The sequence below is a fragment of the Octopus sinensis genome, linkage group LG8, assembly GCF_006345805.1.
Source record: "Octopus sinensis linkage group LG8, ASM634580v1, whole genome shotgun sequence".
Classification (NCBI taxonomy): Eukaryota; Metazoa; Mollusca; class Cephalopoda; order Octopoda; family Octopodidae; genus Octopus; species Octopus sinensis.
Genome location: NC_043004.1, coordinates 7624988 through 7648995, shown reverse-complemented (window position 1 = coordinate 7648995; position 24008 = coordinate 7624988). Strand labels below are relative to the sequence as shown.

At 33.6% G+C, this 24008-nt stretch overlaps 1 protein-coding gene and 1 long non-coding RNA gene across 3 annotated transcripts; both read left to right on the top strand.

Annotated features, from left to right (window-relative positions):
* The first annotated feature begins 1890 nt into the window (after window positions 1–1890).
* On the top strand, window positions 1891–19523 carry LOC115214932 (mediator of RNA polymerase II transcription subunit 26). 2 transcript variants are annotated; one of them, XM_029784014.2, is made up of 3 exons: window positions 1891–2085; window positions 16014–16088; window positions 16888–19523. In XM_029784014.2, exon 3 carries the CDS (start codon window positions 17059–17061, stop codon window positions 18616–18618), a length of 1560 nt encoding a protein of 519 aa, XP_029639874.1. In that variant the 5' UTR covers window positions 1891–2085; window positions 16014–16088; window positions 16888–17058; the 3' UTR covers window positions 18619–19523. The 2 variants fall into 2 exon arrangements, with proteins under 2 accessions (XP_029639874.1, XP_029639873.1); XM_029784013.2 differs by lacking the exon at window positions 1891–2085 and adding an exon at window positions 4849–5063.
* On the top strand, window positions 16095–16799 carry LOC118764491. Its single transcript, XR_005000299.1, has 2 exons — window positions 16095–16307; window positions 16339–16799. It is a non-coding gene; the product is annotated as an uncharacterized LOC118764491 (long non-coding RNA).
* Window positions 19524–24008: the final 4485 nt, after the last annotated feature.

Here is a 24008-nt window from a genome sequence, read left to right as displayed (position 1 = left end):
TATTGAGTTCAAATCTCGGTCATACCAACTTTATCAACCACCCGTTGTCACAGGTCGATGAAATCAGTACCTGTAAAATAATTATAGATTCAGTTATTAATGTGATTTTCCTACAATGGTTGTCTGATTATCCAACCAAGAGAACTTAGTTTTTATATGTTTCTCTTCAAACTATTTGCTGTTAATAGTATAAACAATTATTAACTTTCCAATCTCCATTTTCAAATGACTGAAACAAATAAAAGAATATATATATATATATATATATACACACACACATCGTGAATGTATCGTAAATCATTGACCCACACTCTAAAGCACAGAGTAGTAATATATTAATGTCACTCTATGACCGACATTAGCTTAATTACTTTTAATATATAAGTCAGGAAAAAGATGCACTCGTATATCAATAGAGCGGGTGTATTATCCGAAGTGTATAGAATTATATATGCATCACAGCCGATCTTGTCAATCGGTTTCGTGCTAGGGGTACCTGACTCTCCGTTGTACCCCCAGCACGAAACCGCTAGATCGGCCCTCATGGATATATAATACTGTACACACCAGATAATATATATATATATATATATATGCAGTAAGAGAAATATGTATGTGTATATCTATATATGTGTGTGTGTTTATATATATACATATATACACATTGAAGAGCTTGCAAGACGCATCGAAAACTTTAGAAAATTTTTTTCGAGAAAATAAGTAAATGTGGAAATTGAACCGGTGAGTGTGTTAATAAGGCATTAAAACAAAATGACTCTTCCCAGTCACAATAATATATATATTATTGAAGATAATATTATATAAATATATATATAGGGAGAGAGAGGGAATAGTATAAAATACACTAAATTGCCTGTTATATAAGGTGTTGGTTATAAATGAATGTATCTACTAAATTGTAAGGAAATTAACATTTTTTAAATTACTACTTTAGTTATATACAAGAAATATCAATAATGATTATGATATGTTCATTAATACCACCAGGGCCCTTTTCATACAGACGTGTCACAAAAGGGTTTACAGGACGCAAGGTGGGTGTGCAAATAATGGTTCCTAAAATAGGAACAAGTTCGAGATTTTGGTCGATTTAATTAAAGCCCAACCCAGTATTGACGGGTACCCACTGTATAACTGAACGGTTGTAACACAGAGGAATTTATCTCTATAAGTAAGATCCCACAACAAAATCATTAAATATTCCTCTTTAAGTGAATATTACATAAGTCAATTAATTTTGATTTGAGCTGACTATTCGTTCCAGGTGAAGCACTCCACCGCTCACGAATGTTTTTGTTGTTTGATCATTATGGCTTAATATATTTAAGTTTTCAACATATATAATATATATATATAAGCTTGGATTTTCTCTGGAGCCTTTAGCTATTTGTATTGAACAAACTTTCGATTAAAATTATAATTTTTTTTTTATGTAGCGGACTGGAAAATAACGAAAATAAAATAATCTTCAATTTTAGTATAATCCAACTTAAATATTATTCATATTGTCATAATTGTAATAGGTCGACATAAATATCAGCGTTTACTATCAATGAAAGTTTATTAATGCAACTAAAGTCTGTATAAAATCTTCAAATTAATCTTTAAACTCAGTCAACATAACTCCCTAACCCAGATTAATTTTAAACACGTACTAATTAAATAATATGCTCAATAAAATGACGCATCAGTTAAGTAGCTTAATAAATTATTAAAATTTACTTTTTCCACCCTATAATTAGATAAACATTTCGATAATAATTGCCCTTAATATGATAATATAATTTTCATCACCACATATTTTGCTCAAGCTAAGATGCTAATAATGCGTCAAGATTATTTAAGCAGAGGGAACTTTTTCGGTGAGCACCGATTGGCAGAGTCTAACAGGCGGCTGGCTAGCTGGATGGTCGGCCGTGCTGCTTCTATTGGAAAATAACTGGTCACGGTTTAAACAAGCTTCAGCGGGGCTTCAACAGTTACCTCCCGTGCTTCGACGAGCTCTCGTGTTCACATTGACTAGTCTCCAAGTTTCATGCGCAAACGACACCTAGCGGAAACTATGTATATACAACTTTTTTTGTTTTTATATTTTTATTGTTTTCTACTTTTAATGTTTTTGTTTACTCAATTACCTGTTCCAATTAAGAGATATACACACATTATGTATAGTTACTCACATGTACATAATATTCATAACGTGTGTATATATATATATATATACACACACAATATATATGCATACATAATATATAACATACATGTATATATACACACATTGTGTATATATACATTATATATAAACCACCATATCTCAAGATTTTATAAATATTCTATAAATTTTAATATTATTGTTTTACTAGTAATGTTTTAACGGTGCCCCATGCCTTTCTAGCGACAAAATATTTTTTACTATGGTCCATAAAAAAAAAAATGTAAATATCTAATAGATTGTTGGCATGCCTGTGTGTGTGTGTGTGTAATAATTAGACCTCGTTAGACAGTTATTTTGCTTGTAAAGTAGTTCCCAAATATTTATCGGGGTTTATTTTCAGTACGATAGTTTTTTCAATTATTCAAATCGTTAATCCGTCCTTAAATATTAAAAAAAAAAAACCAAACTTTCCCGACCCAGTCGGTAACATCATTCTCGTTTCACCTTTACACTATGAAAAAAACTAGGGCGTGGAGATGGCCAGATACTTGGGCGAAATGCTTTTAGTTTGATAGGACATCGTTCCGGTTTCGAATCCCACTTTTCAGTAAAAAAAAACAAAACAAATTAGCATTGATCTCATTCAAAAAGAAATGAGATATACGAAAGATAGCCATTTCCAAGTTCTTTAAGAAAATTTCTTCTTGTGGTTATTTGTTTATAGCCATGTCGCAATCTTCGTCATTTTACAAAGTAATCACAATCATAGTTTCACCATATTGCTATTTTGTGGTAACAACCAATTTATCGTAAAAAGTTACTTTCTAAGACGCTATATTTATTATATTGATACAATTAATTTCATTTTACTGCTAGATAGCTATCATAGTTTCTGCTATTAATCAAAAACATTAACGGCAACTGAATATTTACATAAATGCCGTTGATGCCCTCATTCAGTGGGGGAAATGTTTTAACTTCCTCTCTCCTATTATAAATGTACTAAATGCCTTTGGTAGAAATTACAAATTTTAAAAGTGAAATATTTTATAAGCTTTATAAATTCTAATGCTTTTCAAATTGCCCTCATTAGTAATAATTAGTTAAATAACATTTAATCTTTCAACTATTTTTAGTGATGAAGTGACTTTTCACTTGAGCGGCACAGTGTGCGTTTTTGGGGGTACAGAGCACCCACATGAAACAGTTGAGCATGAAAGCGATTCTCCTAAAGTGAACGTCTTCTGTGCTGTGTCTCAGGACCAGGTTTATGGTCCCTTTTTCTTTGAAGAATACACCATCACAGGACAAACCTATCTCGATATGCTCCAAAACTCTCTCTTCGCTTCATTGCAAGCAGATTCGCATGACTTTTAAATGAAAAAGTGCGCCAGCGATGGATTGGCCGGAAAGGGGCCCAAGAGTTTGCTCTTTGTGCTTGGTCTGCGAGATCCCCAAACCTCACCGTATGTGATTTTTTTTTCTTGTGGGTTTATGTTCCACCGCTGCCCACTAACCTTGACTTTATCCATCGAATAACAACAGCGATCAACTCAGTTGATTGTGATAATACCTGTCTGGGAGAAACTCTCCTATTGCATTGATGTTGCCCGTGCTACACAGGTGGTGGCCACATTGAACACTTGTAAGACAGGAAATAAAAGTTGATTGAGTAAATACTTGTGATTTAGCTGGAGTTTTCTATTGCTTTTCCTTATTAAAATATTGCGTAATGAAATCGGTTCATTCTTTTTGAATAACCCTGCACACTAAAGCATTTAGTAGAAATTACAAATTTCTGTTTTAAGATATTTTATAAGCTTTATAAATTGCCCTCACTAGGTACCACTCGAGAACAGTGGTCCCAGTGCGCGCATTCGCGCCAGCTAGTCGATCCTACGAATACCTAGCAAAGTAAATAAAACACAAAATAAATTTTGTTGAAGTAAATAATTTTTTAAGCAAAGTAAATAACACAAAAACACTAAGTAAGGATCGACTAGTCATGACTAGCTAGGGCGGATGCGCGCACCGAGACCACTGTTCTCAAGTTTTACCCCCTCACTAGTTAAATAGCAATCTTTCTACTGCAGGTGTAATTTTATTAATTGGATCCTTTCTTATAAATTAAACGAAATAGAAACCTATTTATAAATGGAATCTTTATTATGATCAAAATGATCTTATACAGAAAGGGACATTACTAGACAAACAAAAATGTTATGAGTTTCATTTAAAAAAAATTATATAGAAATAATTTATATAACTATTAATTTATCCTTAGACTAGAACTTTTTTTTTTTTTAAAGAAAGAAAAGGAATAAATGCAATATCCTCATCTCTCATTGAAGTTGTACACTTAGTACATTTAGTAGGAATTACAAATTTCTGTTTTAAAATATTTTATAAGCTTTACAAATTGCCCTCACTAGTTAAATAACATTTAATCTTTCTACTGCAGGTGTAATTTTATTAATTGGATCCTTTCTAATAAACTAAATAAGCGAAATAGAAAGATATTTATAAAATGTGAAATCTGCTGCTCTCCTAGAAGCCGTCCATTGCGGTTGTAAAACAACGGGACGGTTGTGTGGAGTGCGCATGCTCGGCTGGTACAGTGCGCCGGAGAGACGTGCGAGTGTGACGTCAGGCGAAGGCCTGTTTGTTTCTATGACGTCAGAGGCAGCGTAGAGGCTCCTGGCTTCCCAGATGGCAGTGCGGTTTAGAAAACCTGACAATGTATGGTCGACCGCCATTCTGGTGGCTGAACTTCGGTCACTCGCTTGGCAGAAGTGCCGTAACCTAGGAGTATTCCATCGACCCAATGCAGTTCTCTCCTATAGAGATAAAAGAGAGGCTTACAAGGGCTCTTGACGAAGACAACAATGTAAGAATTTCCTTTCTGGCGGGGAAAGAAACCCCTCGTTTTTCCATCCATAAATGAATCTCTTTGAGAATCCCATCCCTCCTCAGCAGCGAGGACATATTTGATGAGAGACGAGAATCAAAAAAATTATGAAAAGCTTCACGATTTCTCGGTTTTTATTTCTACCTGGGTTCCACAATTAGCTTAGTCGTCAAACATAACCATTCTACTACACGGATGTGGATCATTTATTATTCTTTTCTGCCCATAATTTATTCATTTTTGTCCATAAAAGAGAAAGAAGCCGAACCAGCTTTTTATCCCCCTCCATATTTCTGTTTATTTTTTCTTCCTTCCTCTTCTCTGCTGTAAAATCTTTTTGGAAAGGTACAAAAGCTAGAGCTTAACGGTTCACTCGAACCACTGTGTATATATAATAAATACATGCACATAACATATATATAGACGTACATGCGTATATATACATACATGTCCATAATATAACAATGTCTATTTCTGATGCAGGTTGTGTATTTATTATTCGTCTTTAAACTTTATTTTCTCATGTTTAGAAGTCGGGGCAAAAACAATCAGATATTTTGTTATAATAATCTAACAATATTAAGTTTAAAAATAATAGTTGAAATTCTTATTCAGTTGTCGGAAGTTAATAATCTGCAATCTGCAAAATATTTAATGTTAGGGGTATTTTTTTTTCCTGTATGTTCCTGTTGAAATGAAATTGTTGACTTATTTTTTTGTTAATTCTTTCCATCCCTAGTTCTTCTTCTTAGCTTCGGGTTTCATATTTGAATTGCTGATTATTATAAGATCTCATTAATATAATAAGCATTTACATGTGTGTGTGTGTGTGTGAGGGTGAATTAGCAAAATAACGAGTATGTATCGTTTATATATTGTAGCGAGCTGTGGTGGCAATATAATAATGACGAGCTTGTACATGTAATTAGGATGGAAATATTGTTTTAATTACAAATTAACAGAAGAGATAAAGTGCAAAAAAAAAGGTGTCTACATTTATTGTAACGTTTAAGAAATACATGGAGCTGATCCCTGACTTTGGAGCCATGTCTCCTTGCGTCTTGCTTTAATCTACGAAGCAGCAAAATTCAACATTTCATATTTACTTAGGGCTGTTGTTTTAATTATTATTATTTCTCGGTCTTGATTTTATAATTCGAAAGAAAAAAAAATGTAAAGCTTTTGTTTTTGTCTTTTTATTTGTAATTAAATTAAGCGAGGTGTTTTATTATTCAATGCTGGTAGACGGTTGTTGTGTGTGCCATGGTTTAATATGTTATGTGTGTGTGTATATATATATTTATGTGTTGTGCTACATTAAACTATCGCCAGCAGGACTGATGCAGCGAACACACACACTCACACTGTTCCTCTCACTCTCTTGCTACTTCCTTATAACCAGTGATGTGTGTGTGTGCAAGAGAGAGAGAGAAAGATAGACAGATAGTGAGTGAGTGAGTGCCAGAGACAAGCAGTGAGTTTGAGTGTCCTTAGACTTACATTTATATAGACGTGTGGTGGTGTGTATATAGATGTATGTGTGTGGTTGATGTTAGTATTACACGTTGTTAATGGTCGAGCCAAGACAAATTTTTCCCTCTAGCTGTTGTAGTACAATGCTTTTATTCACCTCACACGCTTCTACTGCCCGCATACACCATTTTTATATTATAAATTAACTCTAAGCATATTTAGACACAGCTCTTGATGGACTTTTAACATTTATCTCTAGCATATTCGCATATCCTTCAGAACTGCTAAATTGATTTCGTCTTTTACAAAAATAAAATAGGAAGGTGATATCAACGAATTAGACAACTTAGAATGTAATGGAAGGCTATTATTTGAATGTTAAATTTTGCTTTCGTTGTATTATTAGGTGAATATTTACACCCTCTACACACACACACACACACACACACACACGACTCCCTTTTCAGTTTATTTCTTTTATTAATGTTTGTAATAGTTGAAGAGTGGATTTTTTTTGTAATGTAGAAGAGAAAGATAAGACATTTGTATCTTACATATGTGAACGCTTGTTAGTTTTAAAAAAAAGACCAAAAATTATTATTACGCTTTTACTGCGTGTGTGAAATTAATTCTTCTCTCTTAATATATAACCTCACCACCAAGCTATCTAAAGGGGAAAATGCTCTATAAACACAGCAGTTTATCAGCATATTTCTCTTCCATTTTAACACCTCATTGACATCAAATTAGAAATGTGAAATTTGATTTTTTTAATTTTATTTTTTGCCCCCCCCCCTGCATTTTATTTCTTTTGCCACGTTTTTTTTTTTTTTTTTCACGTAGGCAATATTTTCTGCAATAACTTAAACAAAGCACCATCATCAGCACAAAATTGAACGACGACCACTCGGCAACTTGTGTGTAAATCAGCTGATAAGTTTTCCTTGGGAGTTCACATACACGCAGTGAGGCTCACTCACACATATGGACAAGTTATGGGCTTCCCACTTTCTCCTCCTCATCCCCCCCACTTCGCTTCTAGTAGTCGTATTGCATGCTTCACACACACACACCTCAGTATTACCGGTAATCTTTTGTTCTTTTTTAAGTCTGTTGGCATAATCTGTTCGTAAGTCGGTGTCTCATCCATTCTCTTCATGCCGTATATGTTCATACCTCTTTGGGGGCTACTTGAAGTCGGATAACTACCTTCCTCATTGATCCTATCCATTCGGATGGAAATATGATGCTCTACTATTATCACACAAGTTTGTGTTCGCCTTGTCTTCAAGAAGAATCTTAATGAGTCAGCTGTTTATAAGTTTGAAGGGAATAAACTTCTCGATTTCTATTAGCAGCATCAACTCCATCATTCATCCTCAAAGCATACAGTTTATATTTGTAGTCTTTGTACGTGACGTTTGTTTTTTGGTATCCCTTTTTTGTTTTAAGGATCTATCACAATGAAATATTAATATATAATTTTTCTGTAATAGATCTTATATTAGTAATATTTTCTGAACGTTTATAAGTTTATCAATAAGTAAAACATGCCTTGAGATATGGCTGTCCATTGATTTCATGTCAAGCTTGTAGCCATTCTTAGGACTAATTAAAATAAGAACAAATTGATTTTAAAATTATAAAAATAAAAAAAAAAACCTGTTAATATGTGCTGTTTGACCTTTTGAGCGAAAATATCTTCAGAAGCAGTTTCCAACAACTTTTTAACATCTATTTGTATTCCCCCTTCCCGTTTTAAGTAATTTCTTCAGATTAATTTACTCTATCGTAATTATTCTAACTTCGGGTGAAACTGTGTGTCTGTAAAATATATATATAAAATGTGTGTGTGTCTATATGTCAGAATACAATGGCTATTCGAGTTATTTATTGAATACTATGGCGATAACGTGAAAACCTACCGTGGCTTGCTTGCTACTATTGTTGTTTCTTGCAATAAATGCATTTTGTTTTATTGCCATCCAGCAAGAATTATTATTTCCAGTTTGATATATCGTGTTGAATTTGGAGTCGCCATTAAATTATTTCCTACGGAGTTAACAGTACCAGTAATATAATGAATTCCACCTCTGCTCTAGTCTGAAGAGGAAAATCGTTTAAATGTAAAAGGTTTAATTGTTCTGTGTCATATTGTTTTAATTATTTTAATTTTACCAATTTTGATAATGAGACCTGATAAATTATTAAACCCTTCCAGGTCTCAAGGTGAGTACTAATACCACTTCGAGTCCTACACCAAGCAATCAGCTCAAATAAGTTTCTAGTCTACTAATTAGACACTAAGGCTGGTTGAATGACCCGAAATAACTATTAAACCTGTAATATTTGAATAAACTGATTATTTTAGAACACATTTATTTTATTTTATTTTTCGGCCTGAAAGGGGTTTTTTTCTCTCTCCAAATTTGCGGGTGATTTCTGGTCATAATTTTTGTAAACTTGAATTTGTTTTTTTTACTTTTCTACCCAAATATTCTTTATATCCAATTTACAGTGTGATTGCGCACCTCTTTAAATTTCTCAGTTTAATGTTTTTTTTTTCTTTTCCCATTTTAAAAATAGTTTTTTTTTTCACTTTGTAGTCAAATGTTTTCTCTCTGTAAAATTCGAAATTATCTCAGTGTTTCGCTGAGAAGTTTCATAGTTATTTCGGGTCATTCAACCAGCCTTGGTGTCTAATTAGTAGACTAGAAACTGTTAGTGTGAGCTGATGGTTCGGTGTTAGCATTCGAGTCGTATTTAGTACTCACCTTGAGACCTAGAAAGGTTTGATAATTTATCAGGTCTCCTCATCAGAATTAATTATAACTAACAATAATTATAATCAGAGCAATTAAACCTTTTACATCAGACTAGAGAGGTGGAATTCAGTATATTATTGGTACTGTTAACTCTGTAGGGAAGTATTTAATGGCGACTCCAAATTGAACACAATATATCGAATTAGAAATAGTAATGCCTCCTGGATGCCTTCTCTCATGGGGAAATAGATTTGATTTCTGCTATAATTAAGGAACTGTTTTCTCCACATTGGTGGTGAACGTCTCGCGATAGTTAAAATTACGTTACAATATAGACATGATGATGGCGGCTGCATCATGTTGGATAATGTTTTTAAAAAAATTGTTGCTGAAGATTAGCTCGGGTGAGACGTGAATTAAAAATATCCTGAAGGTAAGCGTAGGACACTTGGTGATGTGATGCTTTCAGAGACCGTTTCCTACTGCCACGGAAAATATTATTGGGAAGCTGATCTTATAATTTTAACTCTTGACTGGTCATATACATTTTTAGATAGGTGGAATCTTAATTCTCTATATGATGATCAGTCTGATTTTTAAAAAAATGCTGGGCTTTGTTTTAATTTGGCTTTTTCCACATGGGATATTAAATATGAGCAAGGAAAAAAAAATGATAGGTGAATATTTTTGTTCGTTGTCTGTTTCACATTTGATGGATTTATTTAACTATACATACATGCACACACACATATATATATATATATCAGCCGAAATTGGTAGGATGATCCGGTTCTTGACTGAAGATTGAAGGCCCATCCGTGTTTTTTTTATCGTCTTCTAAATGTTTTACGTTCTTGTCCCAGTTTGTATTTTTCTACATATAAAATATATATATATATATATATATATAGAAGGGTGGGGAAAAGCACAACCCCTCTCAGGCTGTGAGTGAAGTGTATCTGTCACAAAACTTGCTCAGGACTGAATGACGATTCCACCCCAGCCCCCTCTTCGTTTTACGTCGTGTGTAAGGGATGATGTAGAAGCTGCACTTGACTTGCTAGTCCCAGGGTCTCTAATTCCAGTTTTGTCATTTCATTGAGTTTTCAGATCTGTTTCACTTGTAGGAGGATATGATTTACTGAGCTGGAGGAAATATTTCATGAGAAAACAGAGAGTCTTCTTGAGATCCTGAGAAGACTTTACAGAATTTTTATGTTAAACTATTTTCTGGAATATTTTACAACTGATATTAAAATGCTTTATTTTCTTGAGAGAAAATGTATTTTCTTCTGAATGGAAATCGTGATGATACTGGCAGTGGAGAGATTTATGGTGTCAACTGCTTCAGCTCTGTTCATATCTTGTATTTTTCCTCTACAGTTGGTCAGGTGGAAACCTAACCTTTTGAAGCACATGCTTAGTTTGTCATTAAAGGTTTCATGTAATAGCCAATGACCAGCCATTATGGGGCAGTGTCCTTTCTTTTCTGGATTACAGTTGGAAGTAACAAGGATCTGAACCTGCACTACTTGCTTTGCTTGTCTCCACTTGAAGATAATAAAGCTAATTCAGATATAATCGCTTCCTTACAAAAAGAGGATTATACTTATTTTAAAAAAAAACAACTTTTTCTCTCTTGTGGTTTTGATGGAGGAAACAGTCCAACCATTTGAAAATTAAGATGTTTTAACATCTTGGTATGATGAAAAACTATCAGTGATCTTCTTCATAGCAGGAGTTTTGATATGAGGATGGCTCAGGGAATCAGTGTTTGTAATTTGTTCTAATAAATGGTCATGAAGTTTTGTCATTGGAGTGAACTTTGAATAAAAGTATTTGCTGTCCAGTAGAATTGGTCATTTTGGTTCAGATGTTTTTGGAAATATTTAGGCTAAAATTTGCTCCTCCCCCCTTCTACAAGCTGATCAAAAACTATGTGGATATTCAAATGGTTTCCTTGGATATTAGGATTTTAATCTAAAGTATATTGTTAGATAAGCTCTACTGTTTTAAAATAGCTTTTAAGAAAAATGTTTAATTGCTGTCATTTCAAAGACATCTGTTAAATGATATTTAATTATGATTTAAAAAATTTTTTTGGTTACTTTGTATGCATGTCTGCACCAGCCAAAACCCCTCTGAGCATACAAAAAAATAAAGCTTTTCAAATTCCATGTGACATTTCACAGCCATCCAGGCTCTGCCATAATGAGCTATGTGCTCCCTAATATAAATTAGAGATATATCCAGTGTTGATGGCTCTACAGATAGCTTTCAAACGTTCATGTTCTTGCTTTGGGTTTTTTTTCCCTTTCTTTTGCAATTGACTTCTGGTATTTCTGGCTTTTCTGTTAGTGACATTGGTTTTGTATGTCTTGAGGCTATTTTCCTTTGGAGTTGATGATATCTTTATAAATAAAATTGGTGGCCTTTACCTACTAAATATTTGTAATAAGTTTATATCTGAGATTTTAGACAATCAACTTTTAAATGCTCAATCTTATACTTTCTAAATGTTCATTGCTTAAACAAGTTTGCTTGTCTTGCAGTTATTGATATGATGTTCAAGTCACTGTCAGCAATTTGAACTTGCAGTCACTGGTTTTCTCTAGGTGCTAACCAAAAGCCATATGATTTCTCTTGGAGTTCAATGTTAATTCCACTTCATTGTGTAATATGTAATGGGTGTGTGTTGAATTTAGTTAAAGTTAGCTTAAAAGTAGCAGGAGTGTTTGTTTTCCTGGTTTTGCTTAAATAATGTGAATATATTTTATATTCTAATTTTGTAAGGTGCATTTCTTTTATAGATTTTTTTCATTATTATTAATAATGAATTATCCAGATTTCTATAGTTTATTTCTGATGTAATTTCCTGTAAATAAACATGAATACTTTGGTCAAATGTGTCCATGAACTAAGATATTGGATTATCAACCCCACTCGGCTAACCTTGTTGTTCACAGTAAAACTTATGAAAATTTGATTAAAAATCTTGCTGCTCTTGTACTCTTTATATTGTGTCAGTGTTTGTAAGGTAATTCTTGGGGTTTTTCTCAAGTTGATATAAAAAAAAAAATTTGTCCTTTTCTTCTCATGTTCTTTTAATAGTGTTCACTTTTACTGTGTATGAGTAGGTGATAAGGATGTGTATTTTGGGGCCATGTGTTGGCAATAATCTAGGTCATTATAGATAATATATTGATGTGACAACGGTCTACTTAGACCTATGTTGCTTCACCTGTCCAGGTGAAACCCCCACCATTAGCCAAGGATTGAACCCTACTATCATTTACTTCATTACCATTTTGTTGACGAGAAATTTTGTTTTTTTTTCCTTTTTCTGTCATTCTAGAAATTTTCTACAAAAGTATTAGCTTTTCTTCAAATGCCTTGTTAATGTTTTGAAATTAAAAAAAATTTTTTTTTAAAGTTTTATATGGGATGTAAAAAGACTTTCAATTCAAGTATTGCAACTTTTTAAAATGCAATTAAACTTTTCATTTCAAAATAAAATTCTATCAGATGGCATCTGGAATTTTGTAATAAAATCTATTAAATGAATGTTGCTTTATTGGAAATAATTTCTGAATCCTGGCACATTAGCAAGTTTCACCATACCTTAACCCTTAATTTTAACCGTTTGGTTTACTACTCCTGAAATAGCTGCTGTACTTTTGATTCTTGATTTATTTAAAAATATGTTTCTCTTTTTGTATTGTTTAGTATTTTCCGACCAAAATAATCTGACTTTCACTGTTTTATGAATGTTAGAAAACCTGTTTTGCAGTTTAGAAGGCTCAGAAATGTCCTTTTTTAGGATTTTAAAAATGTAAACTTTCTGGTCCTTAACAAAGATGCTTTGCATATCTTTATTTCTTCAGTAAGATTTTTTTTCTTGCAGAAGGTACAATGTTGATTGTAATGAAAGAAATGGCATAATAATCACTGTTAAACTAATGTAGTTTAAATTAGAAAATTACTATTTTTAAATCTCACGAGAGATATTCAACAACAGTACTTTAGAGTAAAGATTGTTTGTTACAACATAACATGCAATCCTGGTTTAGGATGAATGTTGCTGTAATTTAGCCTCAGTAAGCCTTGTAAATTCTAATGCCTTTTGTGTATTAAATTCTGAGTACAGAATATAAATTTGGCAAAAATGGAAATGAAATTGCCATGTGAATTTGAAGGCCTGGCTATTCACAGAGTTGATGTTAGAAATGAAAATCCCCGAACCTTGTTTACAGGAGTGAAAACAGCTGGTATTTCTAGATATCTGATCATCAGAATAGATGGTAATGAAAGGAGCAAGTGAAATATTTCAAACTATGAGCAAAATTGAAATTAGGTTTAAAATGAGTTGAGGCAGTTTTGGAAAATGTTATATTTCAATGTGGGTGTGTGTGGGTGTGGAGTTGCAGAAATATACACCTTGATATTTTATAGAAATTGGTACCAATTCTATTAAAACAATTTTCCTCAAATGTTCAAGTTTGGAACCAAACTTTGAATTATAACAAAGCTAAGATTTTTTGCTTCTTGTGTTAGTAGTGTCCATCTGCTGGTTCTACAAATTTAGATATTTGTAAGTTGTGATTATCAAACAATCAGCTGGGTGAAGTAAGGATGATATCTAGCAGAGTATAACAAACTTTTTTTAGTATTACAAAGCCTATCTTATAGAATTGGATAACCTATACAGTTTATTGGTAGTATATTGGTGAATTGAATGTCAGTTACAAATAGTGTAAAGTGTTTTAATTACTTATTTGAACAATTTGTTTAGTTCCATTATATTGTCTTTCGTTTGACAAGCCAATTAAAGCATCTTTATAACCCTTGACATTTGCAGGTCTTGCTAGGAATAGCTATTAGAATCTCCTCCAGTAACCTTGCTATCTTAAAAGTACATGTTTGTATAGTCTTAGCTATTTCTAAAAAGACAATGATTAAGGGTGGAATACCTTTGATCATAGATTGGCTCAACTGTTGTTAGCCAATTACGAATTTATTGCATTTGATAGCATGAAAAACATACCCCAGTTTCAGCAACAGGCATTCAGGGAAATCTTTATGGCATTTAGAGCATGCCATATAGAGGTCCACCTTAACATGTTCGATCTGGTGTGACTTTTTGAGACACATTCTCTTGGGAAAATATGCATCTTATATGCCATCAGATATGGTAATTGTTTCTAACTTATTTATTCAATAAATAATGGAATTTTTATTTATTTTGAGCTTGTCATACCCATCTTTAAAAAAAACAAAAAAAAACTCATAGTTTGAAATATTTCACTTGCTGAAGAAAAATTAGTTGGGTTTCCTTTGATTTCTACATCTGATAGATCAGGGCTGACCAAAGGCAAACAATTTTCAGAAATTATTTTTTTCCTTTTTTATTTAATTTTGTATCATAGTTGTTACAATGAACACCTTGTTATTTAGAATTCTATTTCTTTCCCTTCTAAAAGTGAGTTGTATGATCTTCAAGGTTTCAGAATTTTAACACCTACTTTAAAGATTAATAGAGATCAGTATTAATTCTTTAAAAGTGTTTTTTTGTTTGTTTTTAAACTTCAATTTGTACCTTTTAGAAAACAGGTCAAGTAAATTTCAATAAAACCAGTCTTCAAAAGTTTTGACAATTTAAGTGCCCCCCCTTTTTTTTAGATGTTTAATCCTTGTATATAATTAAATGTTGATTGATTTTTTTTTTTTCTTTCTTTTTATACTATATCTGTATTGACATGCAAATTACTTTTGCTGTAATTATACTAACCTTAAAACTATTGGAGTGGCTCTCATTGTTAAACTGGTATAGAAACTAATGTGTTGTGGGATAGAAAAGATTTAACCCTTTAGTGTTCAGATTACTCTGTTAAATGTAATACTTTTCCACTCAAATGTTTTGAATTAATCATGCATTATCTTATATCTTTGAGGTTTCACGATCGGATGGTGCTTTTTACATGCCACCAATTATGTTCTCTCTTTCACTTTCTAAAACTGGTGTCATTGTATTTTGAGGGCTGTTGATTTATGATTTTAGTATTAAATACTATAGTTTTAGTATAATTAAATTGATATAATTAGTAAATTAAGGAAGCTAAGTTCTGTGAATATGATGACCAATTGAAATTATTGGTTGATGACAAATTGTATAAGTTTAGTTGTGAGGAATGTTTAGTAAGGGATTCAGTTGCATTCCAGTTAATCTCTTTATCAAATCCTTTGGATATTGGTTGTCCAAAGAACAGCTGAAAAATATCAATTTAGAAGGCTGTGTTTTTTGTCTTTTTTTTTATACACCCTGCCCCAGTTTCTAGTAAGATTCTAAAATTTATTTTTATAGATTGGTACAATATATTTCGATTGACCTTGCTACTGAGTTAGCTGTCACTTACGGAGACTATAATTACCATAGTTTTACTAATCAAGGCTTTTACAAGTAGGTACACACCAATAGCTCAACTATTGCATTGCAAGTAAGAGGATTCGATGAGCAATTTGTACTCTCAATGGGTTTTTAGATTAGCTGATACAGAGAAAGGTGTTTTTTTTTTTTGCGGTTTTTTTAGTTAAATTTATTCAGAAAATTTAAAATTTAGATTTGTTCCCAACGAAAAGTCCAACTGAAAGCTTACTTTCTGCAAATTCTTTAATCAAATCTATTTTCTCTTAGGTTTCGGACATACCTGCTGTCCTGGAGGTTATTGCTACCTTGGAGAGTTACCCTATTACACGTGAAGCACTTGAGGTAAGCTGTGTTTTTCATTAGCTTGTGAATATTTCCTCCTTAATAGGAATTTTTTCTTTTAAATATTTTTACTTTTTGTGCTTATTTCAGTTCACTTTTAACCTGTAATTCTTCTTATCTCTCCTCACACCCAAAGCCATTATTTACAATCAAATATCCTTTTAACACTGACTTCTTATCATTGAAGCCCAACTCTGTCCCCATGTCAATTGAATGCCTGTAACACATGCTAGGCCCACTCTCTCCAAAGTTTAACAGTGCCATCAAAAGTTTATAGCCCTATATTGTCTCATTACGACTTGACCAGTTATTTAACTGAATCCTGAGAACTGCATAATTTTATGTAGATTTATACATTTTATGCAGATAGGTGAGAATATTTAAAATACTCTTTTTACTTTTGTCTATTCTAGGAAAGTTTGCTCTAGCTTGTTTTTACTTTTTGATTTGAACTTCAAATTGTTTCGTTTCTCTTTCTTCTGTACCCTTAGCATAACTATTTAATCTGTTTATAAATGGAGGGAATGAGGCAAGGAGCATTCTGTCAATCCAGTTCTACCAATTTCTATATATTATTCCAATTGCTCAATTCTAAAACTGTATTTTAATAATTTTGTAAGTTGATATAAAGCTAATAGTAACTGTAATGTTACATAGTATATTAAAAGTGCTACTCATATTTTTAACTTTAAATAGTAATATTTAAGGGGGGGGGGAATTGAATATAGTTAAAGATGTTTTAGTTACTTTATTTATTTTATTTATATCTTAAACTTTTTTTTTTTGTGTATTTTTACAGCAAACTAGATTGGGGAAGTTGGTCAATGAACTCCGTAAAAAGACTACAAATGATGATCTGGCGCGGCGAGCCAAGAGACTGGTTCGGAGCTGGCAGAAACTCATCTCGCCACCAACAGATGGCACCACTGTCAATGGAGAACGGATAAATACCAATTCTCCAAGTCCAGGAATGACTGTTTTAACTGGATCTGCTGGCTCTATGCCAGTTAGTCCTGCATCCCTTCGTTTTTCCCCAGGCCTTGTGAAATCTAGTCCATGTGGAATAGCTGCGTCGAGCAAAAACAACTCTCCATGTTTACGAGTCAATGCAACACCAGGAACTCCAAGATTACATCCAACATCTTTGAAAGTTGATCCTAATGGTATTCAACGATCAAATATATCTCCTAAATCTGTTTGTCCTTTACGAGGTGTCGCACCATTAACGTCAACCCCTAAAGGACCTATATCCCCTAAAACTATGTGCCCTCGAAGGGCAGGCCTTCCTTCATCTTTAACTCCAAAACAACATAGTCCAAGTATACCATTATCTTCAACTCCTAAAGGTAATTGTCCGAATGGTCCCTTTAAGAACAGTGCCTCTTCTGACGGCCGTTGTGAAAATAATCTAATGAGTAATCAGACGTATAGTCCAACAAAAAGTACTGAGCGTAATTGTATGTCAAAGGAAAAAAACTCATTATCAAAAGTTGGTTCACTACATCCAGGGAAATGTTCTCCTATAATAAATCATTCCAGGGATCGCATTAATGCTGGCACATTGAATGATCAAAAACCTACACCCAAAGGTAAATTATCTAATAGAAAACGGACTTGTAACGATTCGGGTGGTGCACCTCCAGCCAAACGCTCAGTTCCTGCTGACAAATATGTTAAAGATTTACATTCAACAAAAGAAAAGACAGTTAATGGTATATCGCGTAATGTTTGCCAAAATTTGGAAACTTTAGAGAAGAAAAAATCAGGCAATGCTTTGCCCAAATCCAAATCTGTGATGGACAATTTATTTACATATATGAGTGGTGACAGTAATGACTCGTTTAAGAGCTCAACTAGCAAACGTAATTTGACTTTCCATGCAAAGCAAGATAAAACTAAAACCTCAAAAGTTAAGACTACAGCTCAGTTGATAGCAGAGCTGCGAGCTAAAAGTGGTTCTACTGGTTCACAACTAAGAGGCGATCTTATAGATAAATTAAAGAGGCAACCGTCTCCTAACAGTCTAGATGTTCGATTAAAATCTGGCAAGCATAATGCTAGGCCAATGTTGAGTCAGACTAAAACAGAACTTGTTGAAAGGTTTCTCAAAAATTCTATACGACCTAATCTAAAAGATGAATCAGAATATCTGGAACTTGATCCCTGTAGATTGCTGGAATGTGACTTGCCCAATGGCCAGACTCCTATGGAGAGAAGCTTGGGCTCTTCAAGTAGTACAGCACAAGAGGTCTCTTCTAATTCCAACCATTTGTCACTGTTAGAAATCTATAACTCTCTTCCACCTTTGAATCTTGATAAAATCGACTGGGATGATGATAAATATGAAGTGGCAGAGCATACAGAACCCATCACCGATAGCATTATTGACAGGTTGCACAATGAATATTGGTCAGGTGTTAACGGCCAGTGGGATTCCACTGGCTCTTGGAGAGATTGGACTCACACTATGTCAGTAGAATCATTTGAGGGAAGCAAATTAGATTTATTACCTTATGTAAATATTGACTAAATAACACAGCAGTTATTGTTTAACACACACACACACACACACACATAGTGACGATGATAAATTATTGTTTGGTAATGGATCCCAGTTGCTTCTCATCTAATTGTTGGATGTGAGAATGAAAAACGGTATTTGTTTGTAGAGTAAATACTAACAACCAAAACTTTCAACATCTCCACTTATTTTAGTGCAACTTCATTTAAAAAAAAAATAATGTATAAAAATAAAATCCCAATTGAAGTATTGAGATGGTAAAACAAGTAGAAAAGCTGGGTGATGGCTGTTATTGGTAATGAATGATAAAAATAATAAAAGAGTGGGTGCTGTGATAAGGATTGTCTGTTGACACCGTTGACCAAGGGAACCTGTACTTGATCCAATATAGAATATTTGGATCTTTGTTGAGAAATCTAATATTTCTGGTAAAGGTATTACAGTTCTTTTTTTTTTTTTTTTTTTTTTTTTCTGTGCTCTTTTATTTCTCTTAACCTCTTTCTTCAAGCCCTTACCCTTCCAGATTTCTCTTTTGGGTGTGTGTGTAATTTATATGTACAATATATAAATACACATAGCACATTCTATCAATCTTTGCATCCAATGTTACGTTGACTGGCTGCTGTTCTTGGTATTAAGTGCTACATGTAATGTGCTGAGCAGAGATTTCTTACTAGGTTCCAGTAAGCCTTTCATTCATGTCATGCATACACACGGAAAAGAAAAAAAAGAGACCCAAATATTCATTCATCATTTAAATACATTTAAAGAAAAAGAAAAAAAAAAAACAAACCAAAATGTGACCAAAACAAGAACCTATTATGTTGAACAATGTTTTCAGTAAAGTTAACAATCAGCATGAAAGTGATAAAAGAATAAATATATGCAAATCAACCATTATTGCGGTTGTAAAACTGTTGTTTGAGTCAGTTGTATTTGTTCCGTGTGTCTCTGCATGTGTGCAAATTTTCATAGAATTGCTATTATGTTGGTGATGATGTAAGGGAGGATAGATTGTTAAAGCTTGTTTATCAATTTCTTATGCAAGCTATCATAAAAATTTATACTTTATTACAGTTACTCTAAAAATTATTTTCATATGAATATATATCTACACTCATGGAATGGTTGGCGTTAGGAAGGGCATCCAGCTGTAGAAACACTGCCAGATCAGACTGGAGCCTGCTGCAGCCTCCTGGCTTCCCAGACCCCGGTCAAACTGTCCAACCCATGCCAGCATGGAAAACGGGTGTTAAATGATGATGATGGTACATTTTGAAATATTGCCAGTCTCTATCTTTCAAATTGTTTGGTTGTTCTTGTTTTGTTAATTGCTAAATCCTCCTCAAATCTTAATTTGTTTGTGCATTTAAAGAAAAGTGATTAATAATTATAACCATGTATAACAGTTAAATATAAAAAGAACACATGACTCCAAAATTTAAGGCCTTTATAGTTCTAAAGATTTTTTTGGAAATTTCTTAGCTAAGAGCTTCCTGTATGTGGGGCATGTGTAATGTACACACACACACACATTGTACACAGTATGTGGTTGCAAGCTGCTAATAGTTTCATGCATTGGAGATGTAATCTAGGTAAGTTTTAATAATATACCTTCTCTCCAAGCAATCTTTGGGCTCTCTGCACATGACCTATACAACTTACAAATCAGGATGTCTATAATCTATGTATTCAGAGTCCAATGATTGCTTGGAGATGAGACATGTTATTAAAACTCGCCCAGACTACATCTCCAGTGCATGAAACTATTAATAGCCGGTAACTGTACACTGTACATTAATGTTTCTCCCACTGGATGAAGTACTTTTTAATTTTTATTTAACGGAAAAGTGAATTGTGTGTGTATGTGTGTACCATGTTACATATACATGAAGTGAGCCTGAAAGATGAAAATGTGAGCAATAGTAATTTCTTTTGAATATACTCTATCTATGAGGAAATTGAATTAAGATAATTTACCTACATGAACTGGTTCTTGCTGGATCCCATGCAGTTATCTACCACTGTCTATAGGTTTAAATTGAAATCTATTTTGTATTCCATGTTTAATTAATGGAAATCTTTTCGCAGTGGTTTCTGCTCAGCAGTGTTTTGAAGTTGTTAATGCTTTCAGTTCGCTTTGAGAGAGAATGTCATGAAAGGAAGTGACTGCTGAAGAGTAATTGTGCTGTTTAGTAACACCTTGGACCAAATGCTTAATGATAGTTCTTCCACCTCCATCATTTCAGGTTTGATAAAATATGTACCAGTGAAATACTGGGGTCAATGTAATCAACTAACCCCCTCCCTCTAAAATTACTGTCCTTGTTCCTAAGTTAGAAAGAAAGAAAAATGTGCACTATTTGAGTACCTTAATGTATTCTTACCATCTTTGTGATTTCTTTCTTGATTTTTATTCTTAGCTTTTGTATCAAATGCTCAAAAATGTTCATTCATCTTATTTCAGCTTGATTTAAATAATTTACTGAAATAGTTGAACATTTTCAATTTGACTTAATGGTTGTTGTTTTCAATGATCTCTCTTTCATGCAATAGGAATATGATTTGAAGTTAGTGGGTCTACTGGTGTGTAATTTGTGAAACTTCTTAGTTTCTCTATCTTCACTTCAAACGTAACTATTTCTCTCTGTGTGTATGTGTGTACATTCAGTACTTGTTGAGTTAGCTTTTTTTCTCTTTATTCTCCACAATTCCTACAGTCCAACTACTTGACTCTGTTAATCTGTTTTCTTTTCCACCTTTGTTTCACAAGTCTCTTGGGTATTGTGTAATTGGACGTTTTTACATAATATTCAATGTTCAGGCTTATATATTTAGAATTGCCAAAGGAGGAATTTTCAGTAATTCTTATTTAGTCACATTGCTTCAAATTACTCATGCATTATCTCATACCTTTGAGATTTTGATGAGGTAACTATTAATTTTCTGAATAATATGGTAGGATTGGTGTGAGAGGCCACATCTGGCCAGTTTGACCATAAAGCAGGTTGAATATTTTTGGCTGGATATGGCTGGTTTAACTGCTAAAGGGTTAAATCCAGTTCTACTAATCAAAAAGGTGATAGTTACTGCTTTTACATGGTAAACTCTACTTATTTGAGTCAGTTATGTGTCATAGAAATTAATGACTAGCTCTGGCTGAAAATTCATAAGACGGTTCATATTTAAGAGATTTGTCATAACCTCTCATTTTAAAAATCTTTTCAAGGTTTTTCTTAAGTTTTCATACATTTAAACTGTTTTGTGAGTAAAAACTGTTAGAATCCTGATACAAATTTCAAATCAGTGACTAATATTAATTCCCTCAGTTGCTTGTATGTGAATTTGCTGATTGATAAATTGCCACTGGAACTGCCTGTCATCTCTCAACTACTTAATTAGGGTTGATGGCTGTTGGTTTAGTGGCCCCAGCCAAGAGAGAGGAGTTGCGTAGTTATCTTAATATTGGCACTATTTTCTCTGTTTGCTAAACCTCATCTGAACTTAATATAACGTCTGGTTGTCGCTAATATATATATATATATATATATATATATATATATATATATGTGGCTCAGCTTCTCAAGTTGACAGTAAATGTCCATCAAACAATTCACAATTCATTCTATCATCGTTGCAGCTGTTAATTTGACCCTGGATATAACATAGCTTCATTTCTAATTGTTGTCACTGGAAAGAAAATGTAAGAGGAAAAAGAAAATTGTAATTTCATTATCAGTGATATCGCTACTTTCATCATTGTGTATGTAGGTGCGGGTGTGGCTGTGTGATAAGAAGCTTCCTTCCCAACCACATGGTTCTGGGTTCAGTCCCATTGCATGGCACCTTGGGCTGAACAAAGCTTTGTGAGTGGATTTGGTAGATTGAAACTCAAAGAAGCCCATTGTATGTGTGTGTGTGTGTGTGTATATATATATATATATGCATAATGTCCTTGTTTGTCCCTCACCATTTCTTCACTAGTGTTGGTGTGTTTACATCCCTGTAAATTAGTTGGCAACACAGAATAAGTACCAGGCTTTAAAAATAAGTATCTGATCAATTTATTTGATTGAAATTTCTTAAAGATGGTAAACACACACACTGTAGTTACTGATCATTTCTATTTTAATATCCATCTTTTGAAGCTGTCAGACATGACATTCACTTCAAAGAATGTTGCCATTCATTTCAACCTTATTTCGCCTGCCAGGCCTAAGAACACTTTTTCCCAGTTTATTCTTGAAATTGTTCATTTCATTGTTGTGGCATCATACATGTGCACATTCACAAAGAATTTGTACAGCTTACTCATTGTCCATGAATAGGAATTGACTCTTAAAGGTTTTCTCTTGGAATTAGCACTTATCCCAAATTCTGGTCAAATTTAAACTGCATTTGTGTCTTACATTTTGTTCTTTTCATAACTTTTACAAGTTGATTCTTGCCATCTTTCCCTGCTGTGAATCTTACAAAACTTGCAGTAATCAGTAATACTTCACATAAAATATCTCAACCAGTTAACATTCTAACAACTTCACAGTTCTTTATTTTGGAAACTGGTACAATTGCTTGAGGGTTAGACAATATTTACCGTTCATCAGCGGTATCAAATCAAATTGAAATTGTAGTTGTGAGCCCCATGCCAAAAGCACATAAAAGGCACCATCCGAATGTGGCCGATGCCAGTGCTACTTTGACTGGCTTCCATGCCGGTGGCATGTAAAAAGCACTCGCTACACTCTTGGTGTGGTTGGCGTTAGGAGGGCATCCAGGTGTTGAAACACTACCAGATCAGATTGGGGCCTGGTGCAGCCTCCTGGCTTTCCAGACCCCAGTCGAACCGTCCAACCCATGCCAGCATGGGAAACTAGCATTAAACGATGATGATGATTGGCTAATATTGGTTTGTATTGTCACCATACTGACAACACTAGAGAAGATTTTAGATTTTCTGTGTTCTGTTCTAATTTTGCAGTGTTTAATGTTGTAGGGGAATAATTTTTGTTTTTCTTTGGTCATAATATGAAGAATTTTGAAGTAATTAATGGTGAGAAAGAAACCTTGTTTGAAGATGGAGAGTAGGTGCAAGCAGAGAATTTCAGGTAGCATAATGATTGATGGGTGACAGCTTGTGTGAGATTATGGTTATTACAATAATGTAAATTTGAGCTGATTTTTAACTTGATTTGAGCAAAATTTGATCATTTAATGTCCGTTGTCCATGCTAGCATGGGTTGGACAGTATGACTGGGCTGGCATGTGGAAGGCTGCACCAGACACCAGTCTGACTTGGCATGGTTTTCTACTGCTAGATGCCCTTCTTAATGCCAACTGCTCCGAGAGTGTAACCGGTGCTTTTACGTACCATTTCTGTGACACTGGGGTGTGTTTACATG

What these genes read in the sequence shown, in the direction of transcription:
- LOC115214932 (XM_029784013.2), top strand. Translation starts at nt 5,001, where the DNA reads ATGCAGTTCTCTCCTATAGAGATAAAAGAGAGGCTTACAAGGGCTCTT. An exon ending in CTCTTGACGAAGACAACAAT is followed by an intron (nt 5,064 to 16,013) that starts GTAAGAATTTCC and finishes ATTTTCTCTTAG; the next exon opens with GTTTCGGACATACCTGCTGT. An exon ending in TTACACGTGAAGCACTTGAG is followed by an intron (nt 16,089 to 16,887) that starts GTAAGCTGTGTT and finishes GTATTTTTACAG; the next exon opens with CAAACTAGATTGGGGAAGTT.